General features: G+C 36.0%; 1 protein-coding gene across 1 annotated transcript; it reads right to left on the reverse strand.

Moving 5' to 3' along the window:
* Positions 1-1,862: 1,862 nt before the first annotated feature.
* hdac3 (histone deacetylase 3) lies at positions 1,863-26,720 on the reverse strand. Its single transcript, XM_022683618.2, has 15 exons — positions 26,537-26,720; positions 23,961-24,043; positions 23,702-23,844; positions 22,142-22,223; positions 20,698-20,754; positions 20,361-20,416; positions 18,133-18,266; positions 15,564-15,644; positions 11,574-11,647; positions 11,393-11,457; positions 9,184-9,273; positions 7,345-7,403; positions 6,569-6,648; positions 3,121-3,278; positions 1,863-2,449 (listed from the first exon to the last, which is right to left on the reverse strand). Exons 1-15 carry the CDS (start codon positions 26,589-26,591, stop codon positions 2,380-2,382), a joined length of 1,287 nt encoding a protein of 428 aa, XP_022539339.2. The 5' UTR covers positions 26,592-26,720; the 3' UTR covers positions 1,863-2,379.
* Positions 26,721-26,999: the final 279 nt, after the last annotated feature.

The raw sequence follows: 26,999 nt of genomic DNA on the forward strand, positions 1-26,999 counted from the left end.
AGTTTCTGAACTTGCGTTTCTGAGTTTCTGAACTTGCGTTTCTGAGTTTCTGAACTTGCGTTTTTGAGTTTCTGAACTTGCGTTTTTGAGTTTCTGAACTTGCGTTTCTGAGTTTCTGAACTTGCGTTTCTGAGTTTCTGAACTTGCGTTTCTGAGTTTCTGAACTTGCGTTTTTGAGTTTCTGAACTTGCGTTTTTGAGTTTCTGAACTTGCGTTTTTGAGTTTCTGAACTTGCATTGCGCTTTTGAGTTTCTGAACTTGCGTTTTTGAGTTTCTGAACTTGCATTGCGCTTTTGAGTTTCTGAACTTGCGTTTTTGAGTTTCTGAACTTGCGTTTCTGAGTTTCTGAACTTGCGTTTCTGAGTTTCTGAACTTGCGTTTTTGAGTTTCTGAACTTGCGTTTTTGAGTTTCTGAACTTGCGTTTTTGAGTTTCTGAACTTGCATTGCGCTTTTGAGTTTCTGAACTTGCGTTTTTGAGTTTCTGAACTTGCGTTTCTGAGTTTCTGAACTTGCGTTTCTGAGTTTCTGAACTTGCGTTTTTGAGTTTCTGAACTTGCGTTTTTGAGTTTCTGAACTTGCGTTTCTGAGTTTCTGAACTTGCGTTTCTGAGTTTCTGAACTTGCGTTTTTGAGTTTCTGAACTTGCGTTTTTGAGTTTCTGAACTTGCATTGCGCTTTTGAGTTTCTGAACTTGCGTTTTTGAGTTTCTGAACTTGCGTTTCTGAGTTTCTGAACTTGCGTTTTTGAGTTTCTGAACTTGCGTTTTTGAGTTTCTGAACTTGCGTTTCTGAGTTTCTGAACTTGCGTTTCTGAGTTTCTGAACTTGCATTGCGCTTTTGAGTTTCTGAACTTGCGTTTTTGAGTTTCTGAACTTGCGTTTCTGAGTTTCTGAACTTGCGTTTTTGAGTTTCTGAACTTGCGTTTTTGAGTTTCTGAACTTGCGTTTCTGAGTTTCTGAACTTGCGTTTCTGAGTTTCTGAACTTGCATTGCGCTTTTGAGTTTCTGAACTTGCGTTTCTGAGTTTCTGAACTTGCGTTTCTGAGTTTCTGAACTTGCGTTTCTGAGTTTCTGAACTTGCGTTTTTGAGTTTCTGAACTTGCATTGCGCTTTTGAGTTTCTGAACTTGCATTGCGCTTTTGAGTTTCTGAACTTGCGTTTTTGAGTTTCTGAACTTGCGTTTTTGAGTTTCTGAACTTGCGTTTTTGAGTTTCTGAACTTGCGTTTTTGAGTTTCTGAACTTGCATTGCGCTTTTGAGTTTCTGAACTTGCGTTTCTGAGTTTCTGAACTTGCGTTTTTGAGTTTCTGAACTTGCGTTTTTGAGTTTCTGAACTTGCGTTTTTGAGTTTCAGAACTTGCGTTTCTGAGTTTCTGAACTTGCGTTTTTGAGTTTCTGAACTTGCATTGCGCTTTTGAGTTTCTGAACTTGCGTTTCTGAGTTTCTGAACTTGCGTTTTTGAGTTTCTAAACTTGCGTTTCTGAGTTTCTGAACTTGCGTTTTTGAGTTTCTGAACTTGCGTTTTTGAGTTTCTGAACTTGCGTTTTTGAGTTTCTGAACTTGCGTTTCTGAGTTTCTGAACTTGCATTGCGCTTTTGAGTTTCTGAACTTGCGTTTTTGAGTTTCTGAACTTGCGTTTTTGAGTTTCTAAACTTGCGTTTCTGAGTTTCTGAACTTGCGTTTTTGAGTTTCTGAACTTGCGTTTTTGAGTTTCTGAACTACCATTGCGTATTTGAACTAGCATTGCGTATTTGAACTAGCATTGTATTTTTGAGTTTGCAAAAAAAAAAAAAAAAAAAGACTTCTGCGTTTTATCCTGACTGGTTGTAAATGACGGTTGTAGATAAAACAAGTGCAGTGCCCAGGAGAATTAACAAGTGTTTATTAAATGCACATACAAATTCTGTACAAACAACAACATTAAAATATGAACACAGTTAACCAAATAATAAATCATAAAGCAGTATTCTCCAATGACCGAACTGTTCATTTATTTATTCTAAAAATGCAGTGTTCACTGAATTCATCAACGAGCGTCAGTGTTGAGATTCAGAGCCGTTATCAGTTCATCATTTTTAGGACGCGCTGTAATATTACTGTATATATATTGCAGTAATGTGTGTGTAAACGACTGCAGGTCTGAGCTGAGTTCAGGTTTTGAAAAAAGGGCAATATTGATGAGAGAATAAAAACAGTATTATAGACTTCATATACCTCAAAAACAATACAAAATAAAGTAATTAATACAGAAAAACGAACATCGATAAACAAGAAATGTTCTGAAATGAGGAAACATTGAGGGTACTCGGCGTGAGTTCAGAATAAAGGCGAACAGAAAGAATGGGTCATTTTACGAAGCGTCAGAGACGAGGTCGCCGGGGGTCAGATCTCCACGTCGCTCTCTTTATCGTTATCGTGATCACCGTCATAGAACTCATTCGCTGCCTCAGGCCTGAAGATCAAAGCAAAAGAAATCATTAGAGATAATAATAAAAACTCTATATGTGTTTATGTATGCATGAAGGTGCACGTGTGTGTATGTATGTATATGTTTGTATTACATACATACACACATGTACACATACACATTTGCATGCATACATATACACGCACACACGTTTGTGTATGCATGCATGTATGTATGCTTTTGTCAGTGTGTATACATACACATATGCATGCATATAACACAAACGTACATACACACAGGTGTGTGTATATAAATAAATAAATAAAAGATGTGTGAGTGTATGTACGCACACACGTAAATACATGCATATACACTCATGCATACATACACACGTGTTTGTATGTGAATGTATAAGTTGTGTGTATGTATGCATGTTTATGTATGTATGTTTACGCGCGAGTTGTGCGTGTATGCATACATGCACATACATATACATACACAGACACACATTCACACACACACGGTATGTGTATACATGCACACGCGCATATATACACACATATATCCGTACATACATACACACACACATGCGCGCGCAGCATACATATACATACCTACATACATTCATACACACAAATGTTGATTTAATTTTCTCTTTATATTTGTATAGATTATTATTATTATATATTTCAGGTATGCAGTGAGCGGTGTCTGACCTGGAGTAGTTCTCCTCAGATCCTCTCTCGTCAGGGTCGGCGTCGTCGCTGCGCTCGTAGCTCAGCAGGTCTGAGGGGACGTCGTGGATCTGAACGCTGGGAGCGTGATTCAGCATCTTCAGATTCTCAAACACCGTCTGACGGATCTGCTCCAGGTACTGCAGGACACACGGTTACACCTGAACCCCTGACCTTTCACCTTTACACACCATTACTCACCACAACTGCACACACTCACTCACACGCCACTTTACCAGAAACACCTGTACACCTCCTCACTGCTGCTGGTCTTTTCTAATCAGCCAATCACGTCTCTCTACCTGAGTTTACACACCTGTCTGAGTTTTCACGACTACAATCAGTGTGAGAACACCCTGTTACACTTATTATTCACACTGATTTCATTAACATGACAATGAGTCAGATCCTTAGATACTGATTAATCCTATTCTTAGGGGATAGGGATGGAACAATAAATAAAAAAATAGATTTTGCAATATATCGATTTTATTTATTTATATATATATATATATATATATATAAAAAACAAAGACACTCTAAACTCCCCAAAACTTAATATAACTCAATATAACTTTCTTTTTCATCCAAGAGATAATTTTTGTATTATCATTAGGATTACAGTGTTCATACATCTCAAACAATGCAGGGAAATTTCAACACAAAGAGAACAAAAGAAAAGAATTAAGACGTAATAGGGTCTACAAGAAATCGGGTTGCTGTCCAATGAAAAACATTTATCTCCATTTTTGTAGATTTTTAGTTTACTACATGATTTGAACAGAGAAACTGTCCCTCACACTGTACCAAAATTTCTTGATGAACGGACCAATAGAAACTCTTTAAAAATGACCTGAAATAAACTCTTTTTACATTGACTTCAATTAAAAGTTTACAAGGTTTTTTCTCTCTCCTGTAAAACTGCTGTTTTGGAGATACGTGTTTTTCATCGGACAGTGATGATATAATGAGCCATTTAGACCGGGTCTGACTAATTTTTAAATTATGATTCTTAAAGGGATAGTTCGGGATTTTTGACATGAATCTGTATGGCATCAACATGACCAGTGTCGTGCATTCTCACTGACTTACCCCCGACCATGTCCGGTCAGCGGAGTTCTTGTCCAGTATTGTCCGAGCCGAAAGTAGTCCGGCATGTTTGCTGGGGTCACGAAACGAAAGCGTTTTTCTTCCCAAAACAGTACGAGTGCAAAAGAGTGATTTATTTGCATAACAAAAAACGGTGTCTGCAAAAGTCACGCCTCATTATCACTGGGGCACTACTTTCATTTTGGATCAGTGCGCGCGATTGCGCAACCTGGCAGCTAGCCTACGGTTTCGATTTCACTGTTTACTGTTCGGGAACATGTCGGACTTCGAGAGCGACGAGGAATATATTGATTTCCGCTCAGAGCCAAGGGGGTATCTTTATGAGCCTGAGTATACTGAGGAGGAACTTGCCCAAATCGAATTGGATCGTGCAGAAAGAGAGAGGGTGGACAGAGAAATGATTGAGACCGAAGCTGGAGCCGCTGCTGCTGCTGCGATACCAAGGGTGGCCGACAAATCCTGGTGCACTTGTTTGAAGTGCGAACTAATGCCGACAGAGGTGGAATGTTACTGCTGCCACGAGTGGGATTTAGTTATGCCCGAGATACAGAACCTGTCAATTGATGAGGACGTCGGCGGGCCAGCTGCTGCCTGCATCACAAACAACAGCGGGCATGGAGAAACATAGTCATCCTCGCTGAAGTGCGCACCGCAAACACGAAGCTTCTTCATTTTCACCACTTTGGTGTCCACATGGAAGCCCATTGCAAGTATCCAAAGCTGCCTGAGAGCAATGTCAGTCACGGGGATACGATGGAAACTGTGCGGAGAATCAGCCACATCTTTGTTGCTACAGCCTGGATAATCACAAGTCCGCACCATTTTAACACACACACATACAAATGTATAAATCTGTGTTCAAGAAGCTTCTAAAAGCCGATAAACTTCTCTCTAAAGCTTGCTCTTTGCGTTGCTGGTTGAAGCTGAGCGCAGCCAATGATCTGAAAGACTAGTGCGCTGCTCGCAGTTAGAATGACATGCGCACTGATCCAAAATGAAAGTAGTGCCCCAGTGATAATGAGGCGTGACTTTTGCAGACACCGTTTTTTGTTATGCAAATAAATCACTCTTTTGCACTCGTACTGTTTTGGGAAGAAAAACGCTTTCGTTTCGTGACCCCAGCAAACATGCCGGACTACTTTCGGCTCGGACAATACTGGACAAGAACTCCGCTCACCGGACATGGTCGGGGGTAAGTCAGTGAGAATGCACGACACTGGTCATGTTGATGCCATACAGATTCATGTCAAAAATCCCGAACTATCCCTTTAATAATTAAGTTTTTCCATTAAAAAAAAGTCATGATCATACTACTCTTGAATTTGAGGAGGATTAGTAGAGAACCACTTCTGAGTGATTACATTTTTACTTGCAGTAAGCAGAATACTCAGTCATTTTTATAATTTAAACACATATCCAATATAACGTTAAAGTTCATCTAAAGTTACTGCTTCATTACTCCACATGGTGGCGCTATAATAAAATTAAACTGAAAAAATTACCTTATCGACTTGTGTTTTTCAGTTTTCATTTTGTTAATGATTGTGATGTTATTGTGAACGTTATGATATGGCACTGCATTAGCCCTAATAGCTGCTATCTAATGTTTCCTCTAACTATAACTGTCTCCCACATTGAATGGGAGAAGGGTTTTCCCACTCCTCCATGCAGGATTCTTTCAGCTGTGTGATAAATAACTGATCATCTCAACAGGGTTAGGATCCAAGCTTTGACCCGGCCATTCCAGACTTCTCTGTTTCTTTAATTTATTTATTTTTATGTTACTTATTTTAAATCAACATTTAAAAAATCTCATTTATTATTTTTTACTATTTTTTTCCATGTTATTTCTTATTTGTATTAAATGTTTTTCATTTCTTTGATGCTGTAAATGCTCAGCAACATAAAATAAAGATTGATTGATTTTAGAAATTCCTTTTGGATTTAACATTTGGATTTTTTTGGGTTGTCGTCATGTTGCATGGTCCACCTTAGCTGGATTTCTAAGTATTTTTATCCTATTCAGTAACAGTAACAGATGATGTGGAGTATCGCAGAGAATTATCTTGTGATATATATGGAGTATTGCACAGTATATTACAGTATTGAAATATTCATTATTATGGGGAAGTTAAGGATCATAATGCTGTGTAATGAAAGATTAGGACAGTGCTCAAATTAAACTGCTATTAAAAATGTATTTAAAGCACAGCGAGTTGTTTTATTACTACAGTGTTCCTAATAAAGTGCCCAGTGATTTAATATATATATATATATATATCAATATAGAGAATTACTGATGCAGTGTAAAGTTCTGTACCTGTCTGGAGTTCTGGTTCTCGATCCGTGTGCTGACGTCAGGATGAAGTGTGAAATCAGGAGCAAAATACTCAAAATACTCTGTGTTGGGAAACAATAAGCACAAAATACACCGGGGAAAAAAATCATTATATACAGCTCTGGAAAAAATAAGAGACACTTAAAAATGATGAGTTTCTTTGATTTTATCAAATTAAAATCCTCTGGAATATAATCAAGAGGAAGATGGATGATCACAAACCATCAAACCACCAAACTGAACTGCTTGAATTTTTTGCACCAGGAGTAAAGCAGCATAAAGTTATCCAAAAGCAGTGTGTAAGACTGGTGGAGGAGGAGATGATGCCAAGATGCATGAAAAAAAAAACTGTGATTAAAAACCAACCAGGGTTATTCCACCAAATATTGATTATTTCTGAACTCTTAAAACTTTATAAATATGAACTTGTTTTCTTTGCATTATTTGAGGTCTGAAAGCTCTGCATCTTTTTTATTGTTATTTCAGTCATTTCTCATTTTCTGTAAATAAATGCTCTAAATGAGAATATTTTTATTTGGAATTTGGGAGAAATGTTGTCTGTAGTTTATAGAATAAAACAACAATGTTCATTTTACTCAAACATAAACCTATAAATAGCAAAATCAGAGAAACTGATTCAGAAACTGAAGTGATCCCTTCATTTTTTCGGAGCTGTATGTTATTTTAGTAACACTTTACAATAATATTAGATTACATTGGTTTAGATTTAAATTAGAGATTACAGAAGATGTACATACCACTATAGGGTAACTCATCACTAATGGACTCATCAACCAGCAAAGACGTCTCGTACGTCCTAAAACACAAAAATCAATAGATTAATGTTAACAGCAAAAAAAAAAAAAAAAAAAACTATGAAGAGAGTAAAATTGTACACAGTGTCTAAATGTTTGGAGAAGAGGCTTATTTAACATTGCACACTAATACAGGTGAGTGAGAGTTCCTGTGTTTGTGATGCTTCCAAATGAGCAATTAGTGTTCTCCTCCAAGCGTGTTGAGCCGAAGCACATAATAGTGCTGCCATTAATGAAAGTGTACAGGCTGTGTGATGGGGATGAAGAGGTCCTAATTATTGGATTAAAATCAGAAAAGACCAGCCAGTAATAGAATTATAACTGCATCTTATATAACCCTTTTAGACCCTGCATCCATTACAATGGATATCATGTATTTTATTAATTTTTAAAAGTTTTGTTGCACAGAACACTATTTAAGAGCTGTTGTTCATTGGCTGGTTTATGATGGTCCATTCTGATGGACAAGTTTATTAATCCAATCAAACAGTAACTTGGCCCCGCCCACTGCAAAAACACTGGAAAAACAGTAGTATATTAGAGCTAGTGCTGGGCGATTATGGTAAAAAAAAAAAATTATCTTTGATTGATTATAATTGTTTTTTGGGGGATTTTTTTGGGGGGAGTTCTCCACAGCTGAGGAGAAACTCACACGCTGACGAACACTGGATTATACTTCAGACTGCGGGTTTCTGACTGAAAATTGAGAAATAACACACTAAATGAGTCACTTGGAATGAGTGATGATTATTGTTTAACACAATCACAGATTCTTACTGGACAGCGATGACGGTGCAGTTTTTATAAACGGTAGGATTTATTTCTAGATAAATATAAGCTTTATTCCACCGGGTGTTTGTGTGGAAAGTGCTGAAACTTTTTTCAGTATGAGTTCAGCCTTCGGCGCAATGTTTAAAAAATACGCGTGGGTTAGTCTGTGGGAGGAGCCAATAATCAAGGTAAGTCGGATAAACACTTCAGCAATGAGGAGAAATGCTTTCGGATATTTTAGATTGAAAAGATAAAATGTCTGAATGTAAAAGCATGATTACTTCATTTAGAAAATCGCATTAAAACTGTAATTTGAATGAACTGAAATAATCGTTAAAATCGGCCAGCGCTAATTAGAGCCGTTGAGTCAAAATAACAGCTAATTTTAAATAATTTAATGTGATTTAAAAAGAAAATTTAATGTGGTTTAAACTGTTTAGGGTTGGTTTATGAAATAAAAAGGTCAATATGAAAGTGTTACAGTCTTCCAATGCAATGGAAAAAAAAAACAAAAAAAACTATTACTTATTTTAGTTCACTGGATTATTTATTATGTTATATAGATTTTATAGTTAAACATTAGAGTCTTTATTTTTGTGCATTACAGACAGAAAACAGCATTTTTACATTTTTTCATGACTGGAGATAATAAATACAGAGTACAGATTGAGTAATAGAATTATAATTATTTTCTGTACTTGTTGCTTTATTAACACAGCGTTCTGAATTGACTCTCTGAATAGACTGTAAATAAACTGATTAACTGATTAATCAGGTGTGTTTGTAGAAGAGAGAGCAATAACAGTGCAGGTAAGGATTGAGAAACAGGGCTGTAATTGATGCTGGAAATTGAACATGGAACATTGAATCCAATCATAAGGTGCGTATATAGATTCCCACACCTAATATATAGACTGAATAACCTCTTACACAGGTCATACTGTTATCATCAATAGATGATTATCAATCACATTAATATTTATTAGTAAATATGAAGCCTAGTTAACTCACCAACATCGAGCCACGTTGCGTACAGTGTACCCTCCTCCTCCCAGAACCAGCAGAGGAATCTTAAAACTCTTCACAAACTCCACACACTCCCTACAGACACACACACACACACAACACATAGAACTGATTTAATTTACGCATATTTATGAATAGTAGATACTAAAACACACAAATAAACACAACACAAAAAATACACATACTTCTGCATCTCAAAAAATCAGAATATCATTGAAAATAGGGCTGTCCCTAACGATTATTTTTTAAACGATTATTCTAACGATTATTTTTTTCGATTAGTCGACTAATCTATTTATTGAGAAACATATTTAAATAATTATTATTTTACGTTTTAAAGCAAACGATAAAATACTATATTTATATATAATAACAACAACAGCAACACAAGCCTACTAAACCAAACCCCACACTTATAATCACTTACATGTACAACACGTTTAGATCTATAACGCTAAAAATGGATAAGCTCCCATACACCACAACCGTGTGTTGCACTGTTTTCTGTGACCGCTAGATTTTGTGACCACGGGCAAGTAGTTCTCAGCAGACCGGTGCACTGGCCGATTCGAAACGTGTTCGTTTCTAATGTTTACCCCGACTGGCCAAAACGGTTCAGTTTAGGGCTGAGGGTAAGGTGTAGGTATAGAAAGCTTCCGTTTTGCCAATGAACGCTCATAACCGTGAGCACTGGTCACAAAATTCCGACGGTGACAGAAAACGGTGTGACACCGCAGCGCCGACGGCGCTAGCTAAAATAACTTAAGGCAGCTAGCTTAGCTAAACACCTGAACCTATGAATAATGCTACTGTTTCTGGAAACTGTGAAATGCCATGCACAAATATAAACCAAAAATGTATAATTTCTGCCTGTGGCAGGTTTAAAACCTTTGGTAGACAGCCTTAAGTCTTTTTAAGGACACACGCGGAGACCCTGATGTAAACGGTAACTTACTGTGTGACCCTGTTGACATAGTGCTCCTGGATGTTTGCGCTTCAAGTGCTCCTTTTGCACATATGGCAGAGGACCACATTGTTGCCCTTTTGCGTGAAATGCTCCCAAACTTTAGATGCCCTCTGGCGTTTTTTTGTAGCTGTTTTCACTACCGCAGTTCTACAGCGGGGGTGTTGTGCCGATTCTGTCCGCGAAGCGGGAGTCAGATTCAGCAGAGAGTCTCTCTCTCTCTCTGTGTCTCTCTCTCTCTCTCTCTCTCTGTGTGTGTGTGTCTCTCTCTCTCTCTCTCTCTCGCACGTGAACTCCTCCGCGTTTGACTTGCAGAACTGTGTTTAGCTGTTCTTAAAAATCATTTTAATTAAATAATAGTTCTATGCTTCTATGTTACCGTGTTAATTAACATATTTACGACGCGCCGACGCACGTTATGCAAATCGATGTATTTTCGTAATCGATGACGTCGATTATGTCGACGCGTCGCCCCAGCCCTAATTGAAAATTTACTTTATTTCTTTAGTAATTTAGTTAAAAAAACATTAAAACTTGTATATATTATGTAGATGTATTAGACATAGAGTGATCTATTTTAATTGTTTATTTCTTTTATTGTTGATTATTGATTATGGTTTACAGCCAAAGAAAACCCCAAAAATCAGTGTTGCAGAAAATTAAAATAATATATAGGACCAATGGATACTTTCTGCAGTGTGGGCAGTGTGCCAAGTCCTGCTGGAAAATGAAATCTGTATCTCTATAAAAGTTGTTATCAGCAGAGTGAAGCTGTAAGATATGAAGTGCTGTAAGATTTTGTGGGAAAACAAAACTGCACTGACTTTAGACTTGATAATAAAACACAGTGGATCAACACCAGCAGATGACAGACATGTCTCTCCATTAAACCATCACTGATCATCAGTACATTTTACATTTCATTTGTAAATTAAGGGATCAGAGTCTCAAGACCAAACTGCTCGAGGTCTAGTGTGAGGTTTCCACCAATCAGTGATGGTTTGGAGAGTCATGTCTGTCATCTGCTGGTGTTGATCCACTGTGTTTTATTATCAAGTCTAAAGTCAGTGCAGTTTTGTTTTCCCACAAAATCTTACAGCACTTCATATCTTACAGATTCCCTCTGCTGATAACTTATTTTTAATGGAGATGCAGATTTCATTTTCCAGCAGGACTCGGCACACTGCCTGTGGGTGAATAAGAGAGTGTGTTATATTAAATTCTCCTTACCCGTGACCTCGTATACTGAGATTGAAGCATCCGAGTCTGTCACAGCCCAGAGAGTCGGCTCCACACTAAACACACACACAGTATATTGATTATATATGTAAACAATCATTATGATTAGTAACTTTAACTATAATTTACATTATAAAAAGAAAAAATTACACACTCAAAAAGTTTTTTTTACCTGAAGCACGATACAGGTGGGCTGATAGAAGTCGACCACCTGCTTTATCACAGGCTGGAACAGCTGCCTGTAGCCTAATAATAATAACAATAAACAATAAAAACGAGACAATTATCATCATCATCACCATCTTCTTCACTACTTCTTAAATGACCATATTATAACATATAAAACATTTATGAAAATATTAAACCGTGAAAAAAAAAAAATATATATATATATTTATATATAAATTCAAAATGTATTATATATTTTTTATCTTTATCTTATTAATTTAATGTTAAAATCAGGCTGGCCAATCAGGGCTCTGCTTTCATGGCTGCAGATCAGCTGATTGTGATCAGATCAGAACACAAAGCTCATATCGTCGCTGTCCTATGAAAAACACGTATCTCCATTTTTGTCCATTTTTAGTTTACTACATAATTTAAACAGATAAACTGTCCCTTACACTGTGCCAAAATTTCTTGCTGAACGGACCAATAGAAACTCTTCAAAATGACCTGAAATAAACTCTTTTAAAGTTTAGAAGGTTTTCTCTCTCTCCTGTAAGGTTGCTGTTTTGGAGATACGTGTTTTTCAGTGGACAGCGGTGATATAAATGATATAAATGAAAAAAATAAATAAATCAAATAAATAAATAAAAAACTAAGCTGAATGCCAAATGTGTTAAAAACTGCATCTGCATTAAATTCATATACATATATTGTGGATATTTTCCACAGTAAATCACTGTAGTAAGTATATATTAAGGGAGAGTATTTGACCATTATCATAATTTATAACTGATCATTGATAAATGATAATTGTCGTGTATTATAAAGTCTAAAATATTTTGATACAACATTTTTACCATAATACACACCACTAAGTAAAAAAGTCATATTATAAAACAGGCAAATGTATTGTAAATTATTGTGTGAGAAAATGATAATGAAAATCTTACTGTTGTGTTATTTATATATATATATATATAGGAGTATATACACTAGTATTAGTGCTTGGTTTTTTCACCTTTTTCTCTAGAACTTCTAGCAGTTTCATGATATATCATGGTATTCTTTATTCTACTATCAGGAGTATGTAGAATATACATCTATTTAGTTTACAATGCCTCACAAAATTACACAATATATGAAGGAAAATATATGAAATAGTTTTTAGAACCCAATAAACAAAACTACAGTATCTTACTTAACAACAGTGAGTACACCCCTCACATCTGTAAATATGTTATTATATTATATAAAGAAATAAAGAATATTATTATTTATCAAGATTATCAGGCCTAAATCTCAAACATTCATTACTAATATAGATAGAACAATAGAACAATAGATAGATAGATAGATAAATAAAACAATAGATAGAACGACAGATAGATAGAACGATAGATAGATAGAACAATAGATAGAACAATAGATAGATAAAACGATAGATAAAATGAAAGACAAAACGAAAGATAGAACGATAGATAGATAGATACTTCATTAATCTCAGCGGGGAAATTCTAGACATCCAGCAGCAGGTGTGTATAGTACACAAAGTTACAAAAAGATACAAAATATAACAATACATATAAATACAATCAAATAATAAATAAAAAATTAAATAAAGTATTAAAGTTCAGTCTTTAGTGTGTGTGTGTGTAATGTAGAATGGAGGTAGTGCAGTTGAACAATAGACACTGACACCAGTTGATAAAGTGTATAAAGTGAGGATAACTGATATCAGCCACAGTTATATAATAATTTAAATCTAGCAGTGCAAAAGATACATAAACAGTAGATAATGAATGCACTACTTGTGCAAAAATAGGGTAGAACTGTAAAATAGGAGATTATAAAATATAGCAGATTATGATAATAATAATATTAATATACACAGTGGTTATTGTTTTATTTTTCTGAGCAGGAACTGCGGCTGTGGTTCTGTTATCTCTTCTTCTCTAAAGCTGATAAACGTAGAGGTATAAACTCAACACTAACAGAAGTGACGCAGGCGTGAGCGTTTTACTGGCGTGCCACTGAAGAGAGATGATTATCAGGATCCAGAGGAGCCCTGAGGAGCTCAGCTCACCAAACATCACCTCCTGATAATCATCTACGACACGCGGAAACAATGAGTCACATTAAAACTGTTTATTTATTAGTCTAGACAAAATACACACAATACTGTAATACCAGCCGGAACCCTTCCACTGTGACACACAGATAAATACTACCATGCGTAATCCATTTATTAAATAAAATAACCGCAACCAAGAGCGAGGGAGTGAGTCTGATACTGAGGAAAAGGAACATTTGCTATGAATCAAAGCTCAACACATCTTCTAAATCAGAGTTTCTCAAACTGTGGTACTCTAAGCACAGATTCAAGACCGCTAGAGCAGTGTCATAGTTCCATACCAGACCAAGACTGGGATCAGATTAAGATAAATATATAAAATTCCATTTATTTTTAATTCTAAAATGCAAAATAAACTCATTTCAAATCAAAATTTGCCCTCAAACAGCTCATTGCTAAGCTTTGCTAGCTTGTGACTATTAGTACTCCTCTCCCTGGTAACGTTAGTATTTTAGATAGCTTGTCGCTAAAGTTAGCTAGCTCTTCGCTAGCTTCCGTTCACGTGTCGGTAACATTAGTGTGTAATTTAGCTTGTTGCTATGGTTAGCTAGCCTGCTGCTAACGTTAGCTATCTCACTAGTTTGCACCTACTTCTCCTGGTGCTTTCTTTCCAGATGTCTAGAAAAATGAATAATTTTCCCCGAGGTCACAATGATTCACATAAACAAAGAGTATAACTCCAGCAAGCCGGAGAAAAAAGCACATTTAACTTAACATCTGACTATTTAAAATAAAAAGTGTTAATTGATTGGATGCTAAATGAAAACAGGAGTAGCACTTTTTTTTCACTGTTACCCAATCAGTGTGCAGATTTTAGACACACAGAGGAAGGACTGATTGGGTCTGTTTGAATGAATTGTTGATTCAGTAACGATAGAAAAAAGGTTGAGGGGCGCCGAGTGGTCCAACGGTCTAAAGCGCTGCCACTATGAGCAGGAGGTCACAGGTTCGAATCCCGCTCATGCAGCTTTGCCATCAAGCTGCCGGCGCTCAGAGGGAGCAAAATTGGCCCTGCTCCCTCCGGGTGGGTAGATGGCGCTCTCTCCCCACATCACTCCTAGGGTGATGTCTGCATCACAGGGCATCTGTGAGCTGATGTATCGAAACAGAGTCGCTGCGCTTTCCTCCGAGTGTTAGCGCTGTGATGCTGCTCGGTAATGCTACAGCATCAGCAGCAGCTCGAAAAGAAGCGGAGTCTGACTTCACATGTATCAGAGGAAGCATGTGATAGTCTTCACCCTCCTGGTGTGTTGGAGCATCACTAGTGATAGGGGGAGTCCTAATGAGTGGGTTGGGTAATTGGCCGTGTAAATTGGGGAGAAAATGGGAAAAAAAAAAAAAAAAAAAAAAAAAAAAAGAAAAAAGGTTGAGTTTCTAATGAACTTCACCTCAGACAGAGGACTCCTCGTCCAGTCTCCCAGCCCACCTCACCCCGAGACCGAGACCAGATCAGACTCGAGTACTACAACACTAACGCTAAGCATCCCGAGGTGGTGCACTAACTAAATGACCGTCTGAAAAAATTCAGAACTGAAATCTATAGCTTCCTATCATTACATCAGTTAGTGTTTAGTTTTTAGTCTGTATTAGAAGCTGTTTATAATCTACACTTCAGTCCTTCACTCTCAGAACTACAGTTTTATCATTACTAACATCAGTTTAATTGGTCCTACAGTAAAACCCTGTGGAACAGTGTAGTTACACTTTAAAGAAATCCCACACATTCATTAATTCTCCTACATATACAATATATATATATATATTATAGTATATACACACATGTGTTCCCGTCCCCAAGTAACATGGTATTGGGAAAAAAAAAAAAAGACAAGTGAATAAGTACAGTGTAATTCAGACACTCACTCTGATCATCTATCCCGTCCCTCAGAGGAACATTCAGGCAGTAATAACGCCCACTCTCCGCTCCAACCTCATACATGTCACCTAAAACAACATTAAAAACATACAGAAATATATTAGAAATAAAATACATCCACTCTTACAGATCCATTCTTCCACAGGAGCAGCAGAACCTTATGTTCTCATAGCTTTACTTGGTTCTGTACCACAGATAACAGCCCAATAATAATGAAAGGCTTATAAAGATACAAGTTTTTTATTGTCAACTCACAGAGTACAGGTGTACATGCAAGTGAAAAACTTGGGTGCAGACTCCCACCAATGTGCAGAAAATAATATTTACAAGAAGAATCATAAAATAAAATATAATATAAAATAAGACATACACATGCACTATTCACAATACACTTAATAACAATAAACATAATAACTATAGTAAAGTTGTTGTTTAGTTGCTCAGTCACTAAACTGCAGAGTTAAACTGGACCAAAAATAAAAAAAGAATACTAGATTCTGTACAGAATACAAAGCAACACACATTAACCGTGGTGCAGACTGGTCAGGTGTTAACATTTCATCAGAGGTTTTTAAAGAGTTAAACGGGTATATAAAGGGTTATACGGGTATATAAAGAGTTATACGGGTATATAAAGGGTTATACAAGTATATAAAGAGTTATACGGGTATATAAAGGGTTATACGAGTATATAAAGGATTACACAGGTAAATAAAGAGTTAAACGGGTATATAAAGGGTTATACGAGTATATAAAGGATTACACAGGTAAATAAAGAGTTAAACGGGTATATAAAGGGTTATATGGGTATATAAAGAGTTATACGGGTATATAAAGGGTTATACGAGTATATAAAGGATTACACAGGTAAATAAAGAGTTAAACGGGTATATAAAGGGTTATACGAGTATATAAAGGATTACACAGGTAAATAAAGAGTTAAACGGGTATATAAAGGGTTATACGAGTATATAAAGGATTACACAGGTAAATAAAGAGTTAAACGGGTATATAAAGGGTTATACGGGTATATAAAGGGTTACACAGGTAAATAAAGAGTTAAACGGGTATATAAAGGGTTATACGGGTATATAAAGGGTTATACGGTATATAAAGGGTTATACGAGTATATAAAGGATTACACAGGTAAATAAAGAGTTAAACGGGTATATAAAGGGTTATACGGGTATATAAAGGGTTATACGAGTATTTAAAGGATTACACAGGTAAATAAAGAGTTAAACGGGTATATAAAGGGTTATACGGGTATATAAAGGGTTATACGAGTATATAAAGGATTACACAGGTAAATAAAAAGTTAAACGGGTATATAAAGGATTACACAGGTAAATAAAGAGTTAAACGGGTATATAAAGGGTTATACGGGTATATAAAGGGTTATACGGTATATAAAGGGTTATACGAGTATATAAAGGATTACACAGGTAAATAAAGAGTTAAACGGGTATATAAAGGGTTATACGGGTATATAAAGGGTTATACGGGTATATAGAGGGTTATACGGTATATAAAGGGTTATACGAGTATATAAAGGATTACACAGGTAAATAAAGAGTTAAACGGGTATATAAAGGGTTATACGGGTATATAAAGGATTACACAGGTAAATAAAGAGTTAAACGGGTATATAAAGGGTTATACGGGTATATAAAGGGTTACACAGGTAAATAAAGAGTTAAACGGGTATATAAAGGGTTATACGGGTATATAAAGGGTTATACGGTATATAAAGGGTTATACGAGTATATAAAGGATTACACAGGTAAATAAAGAGTTAAACGGGTATATAAAGGGTTATACGGGTATATAAAGGGTTATACGAGTATTTAAAGGATTACACAGGTAAATAAAGAGTTAAACGGGTATATAAAGGGTTATACGGGTATATAAAGGGTTATACGAGTATATAAAGGATTACACAGGTAAATAAAAAGTTAAACGGGTATATAAAGGATTACACAGGTAAATAAAGAGTTAAACGGGTATATAAAGAGTTATACGGGTATATAAAGGGTTATACGAGTATATAAAGGATTACACAGGTAAATAAAGAGTTAAACGGGTATATAAAGGGTTAAACGGGTATATAAAGGGTTAAACGGGTATATAAAGAGTTATACGGGTATATAAAGGGTTATACGAGTATATAAAGGATTACACAGGTAAATAAAGAGTTAAACGGGTATATAAAGGGTTATACGAGTATATAGAGGGTTAAACGGGTATGTCCTCCTGAAACCCGTACTTTTTCTTAATGTGAATTTTTTTATTTATCCTAGCTTTTTAGGTTTAGAAGGACCGAACAAGTATAAAAGCTAAACTTTGTAAAAACTAAAATTGGATGAGAATTTCTGTCTGGACTGGCTGTAGAAACTTTTGAATGGGATTCCCGTAATGTTAGCCAAAGGGTCAATGTTTTAATAAATGTATAATGGTGCAGTGATGCAGAAATGTAATGTCCTCATATGAGGACACAAGGTCTCAAGAGGATATAAAGGGTTAAACGGGTATATAAAGGGTTAAATCAGTGCGTACCTGTTCCTGGGAAAAAGTAGTTTCCGTATTTATGGAAGGACACAGTCATCACTCGGTCTGTGAGATAAAACGCCTCCTGAACTCCGTCACCGTGATGAATATCGATGTCGATGTACAGAACGCGTGGGTGGTACCTGCCGGAAATACGCAGATAAGATGCTTTAATTAACCTGAAATAGTGAAAACTGAAACTTTATTACCCTGAAATAGCTGAAACTTTGTGTTTTTACCCTTTCTGCGATTAAAGTTAATACATAAAGAAATAAAACTATTAAACTGTGAGACAGAGATGAATAAAATTTAATTAAATGAATATTAAACTAAAGCAGTAAAACAATAATAAACACAAAGAGTAAATAAATAAGTAAAAAGAGGGGGAAAATAAGAAAAAAGGAGAGTAAAAAAAAGAAAGGAGAAGAGAAAAAAAAGAAGAAAAATGGTAATGATATGGGTCTATATCATGTTTATCTTAATGTTTGTTTACATATATAACAGTAAACAAAATTCTAGTCAGACTAAATGACCAATCAGTGCTTTAATACACACAGTGATGAAGAATAAACTATATAGTTTGTGAAATATTTCTCTAATTACACAAGAGTATTTTGTTGTTTTTAAAAGGGGAAAAATGCTTTGTTATGCTATTATATTACCATTATTTCAGCGGTATTTAATGGTCTTAAAATGACATTATTGCAATAATTTCCACCACCCAACTGTATCTGATGCAACTAAAGTGACTTTCAGCTTTAATATTAAATATTGTTTAATAACGAAAACATGCAATAACGATTTACACATTGCAGCCATTTTCACAGGCTAAACAAATTTAAATAAAATGTAATATATACATTCAATTCCTATTTTTATTGCAATAATTTCTGGGATGATATAAATAAAATTGTGACAGGCCTAATAAAGAGGAAGATTAAAAAGCTTAAAACGTTAAATAACTGGAGTTTCTGCGTTTTATGATCAATGTTTCGTCTAATTCTCGGTTCTGCCATTTACAAAATCATTAGTTTTAAAAGCGCTATGTAAATAAATGTGATGTGATTTAAAGCAGGTGCTGAGTGGAGGAGGATATAAATGAATAGTTTTAGTTCAGGGTCAGTGTTTAATATGTTTGTGTGTTTATCGTATTGGCAGTGTTTAACCTGCAGTGAGAAATATATATATATAAATATATAAAGGGTGAATCCCATTTCTCCCCTTGGCCCTACCCCTTACCCCTACCCCTCTGTTTTGCGCGTGCACGTCAAGGGGTAGGGGTGTCCCGATTCCTGTTAGGATGAAGTGGTAGGGGTAAGGGGTAGGGCTAGTTAGCCCTTCAAACGGAGATTTTCCAGACCCACACTTCGTACCGAGGGGTATGAGAATGACTGGCAAGATGGCGGAACAAGCGACCAAAGAAAGTATTTTCCATGTTAAAAATTACGATTAGCACTGTATTACCTTAGTTTATTGTGTAGTTTTGATGTTTTATGGCTGAATTCTTCGTAACAAGCATAAAAAGTTCGCTAGTAGTTCGTTTCGGTAGCTAGCTAGCTAGCTAACTTTCCTGTTCCACCTTAAATGGTGCAACAGACGGCAGGCGCTACCGCATTTAAGGCGGAACGGAAAAAATAAATCAAATAAAAAATAATCAGAGCTAATTTCAGCTCCCCATCACAGAGGAATTAAGGAATGGACAATATTAATTAATTTCTGCACCTCCTGCCCCCTTTCTGTACACATACAATGCCCTAAAGTTAACTAGTTAACCAGCAGCTAGGCTTCTGAACTTTAGCGCTCCACTGCTATCATCACATCAGCCCAGCAGGGTCACCTACACACCACCGCTAGTAGCCTGGTCATAAATCAGTGCTATTTATTTATGTATTTATTGTTCATTGACAAACGTCATTGTGATATACCAGTGATTCCTCTGTCACTGAGGACCCATATTCTTGCACATTATATTGTTTTTGTAACACATTACCTGCTCCAGGACCAGTGTTGGGAACCAGTGTGATATACAATTTCTAGTATATTATGGAGGCTATTTTCAATAAGATTCACCTTTCACCAGGTGCTTGAAGGGTTGTCCCAATTCCTAGGGGTAGGATTTTACCCCTTCCCCTTGTAACTCCGTTCCAAGGGGAAGGATTACACTCGGAAAGAAGGGGTAGGGGTAAGGGGTAGGGCCAAGGGGAGAAATGGGATTCACCCAAAGACTCTTCACTTACTTAAGCAGCTCCAGAATACTGATAACAATATCGTTCACATAACAAAATCCAGACGCCTGAAACATAAACAAAAATAAGTCAACTTTAGAACTTTATCAGCATCAATACATCTCTATCATCTTCTACTAACTCCATGTTTAATTTCTTTTATTAAATATAAATAAGCCACTCTTCTACAGAAAACCTAATATTATAACAAAATATTGCACAATATAAACATATAACTGAAGAAAGTATATAAAAGTATATTTGCTATAAACACACTGATCAGCACAGGTTTAGTTTAAGTATGAAAACAAACTTCTATAACTAATAAATTACACAAAAAAAAACTTACCTCAAACTTTTTAGCGTGATGTAAACCTCCAGCCCAGTTAATAGCGATATCACATATCTAAAAAAAAAAACAACAAAAAAAAGAATTATTTCATGATTCATGTTCATTATTTCATTTATTTTTTTATAATTTTATTTATAATTTTTCCCATTTTCTCCCCAATTTACACGGCCAATTATCCAACAAACTCACTAGGACTCCCCCTATCACTAGTGATGCCCAACACACCAGGAGGGTGAAGACTAGCACACGCCTCCTCCGACACATGTGAAGTCAGACTCCGCCTCTTTTTTGAGCTGATGCTGTAGCATTGCCGAGTAGCATCACAGCGCTAACGCTCGGAGGAAAGAGCAGCGACACAGTTCTGATACATCAGCTCACAGACGCAGCCCTGTGCTGCAGACATCACCCTAGGAGTGATGTGGGGAGAGAGCGCCATCTACCCACCCGGAGGAAGAATCTGAATTGTGCTCCCTCTGAGCGCCGGCAGCTTGATGGTAAAGCTGCATGAGTGGGGGTTTGAACCTGCGACCTCCTGCTTATAGTGTCAGTGCTTTAGACCACTGGACCACTCGGCGCCTAATTATTTAATTTCTATAATAAGCAGAATGACAACAGAAAAACACCACTAAAAACATAAAAAGAAACTAAAAAGAAATAGACGATTGCGGGACACATATATAATTGTGTAGTAAAGAGTATAAAAGTGTTTTTCCTCCACATTAATCTCCTGATCTAAACCTGATGAACTGAGATTAAGGTGATTTGAGGTGATTTAATTGGGATGAGCTGGAGCTTCACAGCACAGTGAAGGAAAAGCAGCAGCTATTGTTCAGCACCTCCAGAAACTCCTTCCTTCAAGATGCTGAGAAAACTATTCCAGGTGACTCTCCCTCATGAAGATACTGAGATTAAAATCTCACCAAGAGTCTGCAGATCTGAACTCAAACACACATCTGATACTTATTTAGAAGAATCTAAAGTAGAAAATAAACAGATTCTGCTTTATTATTATAAATAATTCAGCATGTGTTCCTGTTCAGCTTTAATATAGTTTTCTATATTGATTTCACAATGTAAAAAAAATGTAAAAATAAAGAAAAAACGTGTGCCCAAACTTTTACCTGATACTCTAACTAAAGTGACATTTTTAATATAAAACTGCAAATTTTACAGGCTTAAAGTAAAGTAAATGAAAATTAAATATTTACATTTAATTCCTTACAGTATAATACTTTAAAAACATCTTGAGTGATTCATGTATTTATTAAATACACTGAAATATATTTGATACATATGAAAAAAAAAAATACAAATGTCTGAAAGCTTATGAAACACATTGTATTACTTGTACGCTCCTAAAATATTACTTTTTTCATAATAATAAGTAATATTATTCAAGTATTACAATATTAATATTAAAATATTAATGAGTGAATTAAACCTTATGGTTGAGTTGAGTTGCTCCCTGTAGAGACGCTCCGGTGTATCTGGAGCAGAACTCAAACAGACCCGGAAACACAGGACTGAAAACACAAAAACACACATTATATTAGTCACTATTATACACACACACAAACTAAATTAACTAAAGCTCATTGGTTAACAGTTTACAGCTGGAAACGGATTAAAACTCTGTAGTAAATCTGTAGTGGTGGAACAGATGGAGTTACTGCAGCAGCCTTTACACACTTACAGCACATTCACACTTTCATCATCAGAATAACTAGAAAAAGACACAGATAAAACACAGAGAACTCTGTTAAAACTATTAAAAGTAGAAGTTCTTTCTTTTCTTTAGAGAAATTACAGATGAAGTCAGAGAGCGGTGAGTACTGTTTCCTACACCTTCAAATAAAGACTCTTAGAAACTGGAGAAAAGAAACTGCTGCAGGAAGACGTCTGGCTGACCCACATGGAAACAGCAGCTTTAGCCTTTAGCTCTTTAGATTAACATGATTAAAGACTGAGTCTCAGTTTCAGAAATTAGAATTAGAGTTAATCTGACAGGAGAAGAAGAACTGCAGTAATAAAGTCATTGATAAGATAATGTGAAAATAATAATAAAGCAGATTGTCTGGGTAATACAGCACTGCAGCTACTGGACTACTAAACTATAGAGGTGATCTAAAACCTTTTACGGGTAATGAATTTATTCAAAAAGAGTGTTTTGGTAGGTTTGTTGGATGTACCTCCTTCTGGCAGTCTTTTATAAATTAACCAAACAGTATACTTAAAGCACAGAATTTCATACAGCTATTTATTTACAATAACCTGCATTAAAATTACTCTTCCACACGATCACTGCAATTACACATTCTCACCAGAGAGGGTGCTAAATCTCCAACATTCACACACAAAGCATTATAATAAATAAATAATAAAATAAAATAGATAAATAAATATACAGCACTGTAAAAAATTGAAGAGATCAGTTTCTGAATCAGTTTCTCTGGTTTTGCTATTTATAGGTTTATGTTTGAGTAAAATGAACATTGTTGTTTTATTCTATAAACTACAGACAACATTTCTCCCGAATTCCAAATAAAAATATTCTCATTTAGAGCATTTATTTACAGAAAATGAGAAATGACTGAAATAACAAAAAAGATGCAGAGCTTTCAGACCTCAAATAATGCAAAGAAAACAAGTTCATATTCATAAAGTTTTAAGAGTTCAGAAATAATCAATATTTGGTGGAATAACCCTGGTTGGTTTTTAATCACAGTTTTTTTTCATGCATCTTGGCATCATGTTCTCCTCCACCAGTCTTACACACTGCTTTTGGATAACTTTATGCTGCTTTACTCCTGGTGTAAAAATTCAAGCAGTTCAGTTTGGTGGTTTGATGGTTTGTGATCATCCATCTTCCTCTTGATTATATTCCAGAGGTTTTTAATTTAGTAAAATCAAAGAAACCCATCATTTTTAAGTGGTTTAGTGCTCCCTTATTTTTTCCAGGGCTGTATATATATGTGTAGATATAATAGCAGAATGTGTTTACCAGTCGTCTCCAACGTTGAATGTGTTGAGGCTCTTGGTGAAGCCCTGCATGTTGTTTGGGCTGACTTTCTGCAGGAAATCGATGTAGTCCTCTGAGTGGAATCGACACATATCGTGCTGAGAGGCTTTGTATGGTTTAAAAACCTGGTGGGGAAAGATATAAGTTAGAGAAGCGCTGTGCTTGTGTAAAAATAAATAAACTAATAAAAATGCATTACATCTTTAGAAAGAGTAATTAATTCAGAATAAATGTGAATTACCATCATTTTTTTATATAAGCCATAATGCAGGACCAGACTGTGGGTGAGGGACAGTCTGTGGGGTTTCATTGGATGACCAGCACCTGCAGAAACAGCCAATCAGAAACGTTATTCATATAGCAATTAGAATGCACATTTGTGAGAGTGTGGGAGTTTGAATATGCTCTGTATTAATAAAAACATTTACATTTAATCAGTTTTAACTGTTCCTCACCAGGGGTGCAACAATTAGTCGATATAATTGACAATGCAGATTATTTTAATCGACATTGTCGATTAATCGTTAATTTGTAACAGTAACACATTACACAAAGTGCTGGGGACAGAAGCGCAATGGGAGACTTAGCTAATTTGTGTCTCCAAAAGTGTTCATTACATATTATATCAGTAAACATCAGTAATTTCCATTTTAAACAACGTTCAGACATTTAAATGCCATTTAAACCTCATGTTCTGCTGTTTCTATCGTTTTTAGAGATGGCAGAATTACTAATGGCATTGACTAATCGACTGATCGGAAAAAAAACCCCGTCAGTTTAGTCGACTACCAAAATAATCATTAGTTGCAGCTCTATTCTCCACAAAGTCATGAGATTTTAATCAAAATAAAGTGAATTATGCATATTCACACAATCTGTCTTTTTCCTTGATTTAAAGCGAACAGTCAAAAATCAAATTAGAACAATATTCTAATTTACAGCTTTATTGTTTAACCTTTATCTATTTTACATTAGGGTGGAAACAAGCGTAAAGTCATAAGTCATGGCCGTAAGTGATCCCCATTACTTAATTATTACGCAGGAAAAACCAAAGAGCTGGTGGTGGACTTCTGCAGGACCAAACACTCTCCTCCGGTGCCTGTGAACATCCAGGACTCGGATAGTACCTAGGTGTCCACCTTAACAACAAGCTGGACTGGACTGACAACACGGCTGCTCTCTACAGGAAAGGTCAGAGCAGACTGCATCTCCTGAGGAGACTCCAGTCCTTTGGCGTGCGGGGGACACTACTGAGGACCTTCTTTGATGCCGTGGTGGCATCAGCCATCTTTTATGGAGTGGTCTGCTGGGGCAGCAGCATCTCCACCACCGACAGGAAGAGACTGGACAGAATCATCAGGAAGTCCAGCTCTGTCCTGGGGTGTCCTCTGGACCCAGTGGAGGTGGTGGGAAACAGGAGGATGAGGACTAAGCTTAACAACATGCTGAAGAACCTGTCCCATCCCATGCACCACTCTCTGACAGCACTGAGCAGCTCCTTCAGTACCCGGCTGCTGCACCCACGCTGTGTGAAGGAGAGATACCGCAGGTCCTTCGTTCCACACGCCATCAGACTTTACAACACACCGCGCTCCCAGTAAACACTAGTTTACTATCTCAGGACTTCATAGAAACCTACATACTACTCAGTGTAGCTGTAATGCTTACGGTGTGCAATATCCATCTCACTACGGGTACTGTGATCATCATTTGTGCAATTTATTTAATGTGCAATATTTTTTTTTCTCACTTTTGTTTTTATCTATTATTTATTTGATATTTATTCACTGTTACTCTTGTGCAATAATACTGGTCCACCCTACCATAATCATATCTCTATGCACTAGATGTATATATATATTTTCTTTTACTATATATAATTTTTTAAACTATCTTTATATATTTTCCTACAATAGGTTTTCTGTATATATAGATTTATCATTATTTGTATTTACCTTTTCCTGACCTGTTTCTCTGTCCTTTACTCTGCACTGCTGTAACATGGTAAATTTCCCCATTGTGGGATTAATAAAGGATTATCTTATTTTATCTTATCTCACTCCCAAGCAAATTTTAATGTAAAGTGAAAACAAGTATCTCGAAAAACAGCAACTTTGGACTTCTACAGGAGGAAGAAAAAAAAAAACTTTCTTTAATTGGAAGTCACTGTAAAAGTTGTAAAATGAGTTTATTTCAGGTTATTCAGGAGAATTTCTATTGATTCATACAACATCAGTTGTAAAAACTATATAAATAAATTAGGTCTGATTTGATGAAATATGGGTAAAAAGCGGAATATGGTGAAACCAATAAAGGGTAAAATTAGCTAATTAATGAATATTTAGAGCTTTCTATTATCTCAGTGTTTTGTTATTTACTCACAAAATCAATAAAACAGTTCTAGCTTACACTGAAAAGCGTCAGCATTAGTTACCGTCCCTCAGTGGGAAAATTCACAGTATTACAGCTGCAAAGGGATAGCAATGCGCTCAGTACAAAAATATATACAAAATACACCTTGCAATATATACTCAATACAAATAATAAAAAGTCAGAACTCTTAAGAGTGTATTTATAAATAATTGCATATTGCTTATTAGTTGCACAGGGGTAATACATTGCTGCTAATCTAGTCCCCTAATCTACAGATAAACCCTCACTAAAAAAAAATAATAATAATAAAAAAAATAATAATAATAATAATAATGTATGGGGAGTTTATTTACTGCAGTTAGCCGTTAGCTTAACTGAGATGCTAGCGCGGTTCTGAGGTAATCTGTTAGCTTTAGCCGCTTTAGCTCCTCATTTTCCGCTTACCGTAGTGAAAATTACCCACATCCGGGTCATAGAAATACGCCGTTCGATTCGTCATTTTACCACCAGATTTAAGCAATCGATTAAAAGCGTTAAAATGCGATTATTCGATAAAACTCTCCGCCAAACCGCTACAAACACATCCGCCGCACAGTCGCCATCATATACACGCGCACAGATACGTCATCAACCGGGGACAGAGACATCGAAGTAGGGCACGTTCCAACCACACAAACTTCCGCACTTCATAGGGTGTAAACACTGTTCACCAGTATTAGAAGTGCACTTATATATTTATTTTATTGTTTTTGAAAACTGTAAGAAATTGTTAAGCTATAAGACAGAAATGTACTATGATATAAGACTCATTTACACAAATAAGCAACAAAACATTGCTATAAATTAACAGAATAAATCATAAATGAACTGAAGTTACTTCATTAATGGTCCATTTAACGATTATTAT

This window comes from Astyanax mexicanus, chromosome 10, assembly GCF_023375975.1.
Source record: "Astyanax mexicanus isolate ESR-SI-001 chromosome 10, AstMex3_surface, whole genome shotgun sequence".
NCBI lineage: Eukaryota > Metazoa > Chordata > Actinopteri > Characiformes > Acestrorhamphidae > Astyanax > Astyanax mexicanus.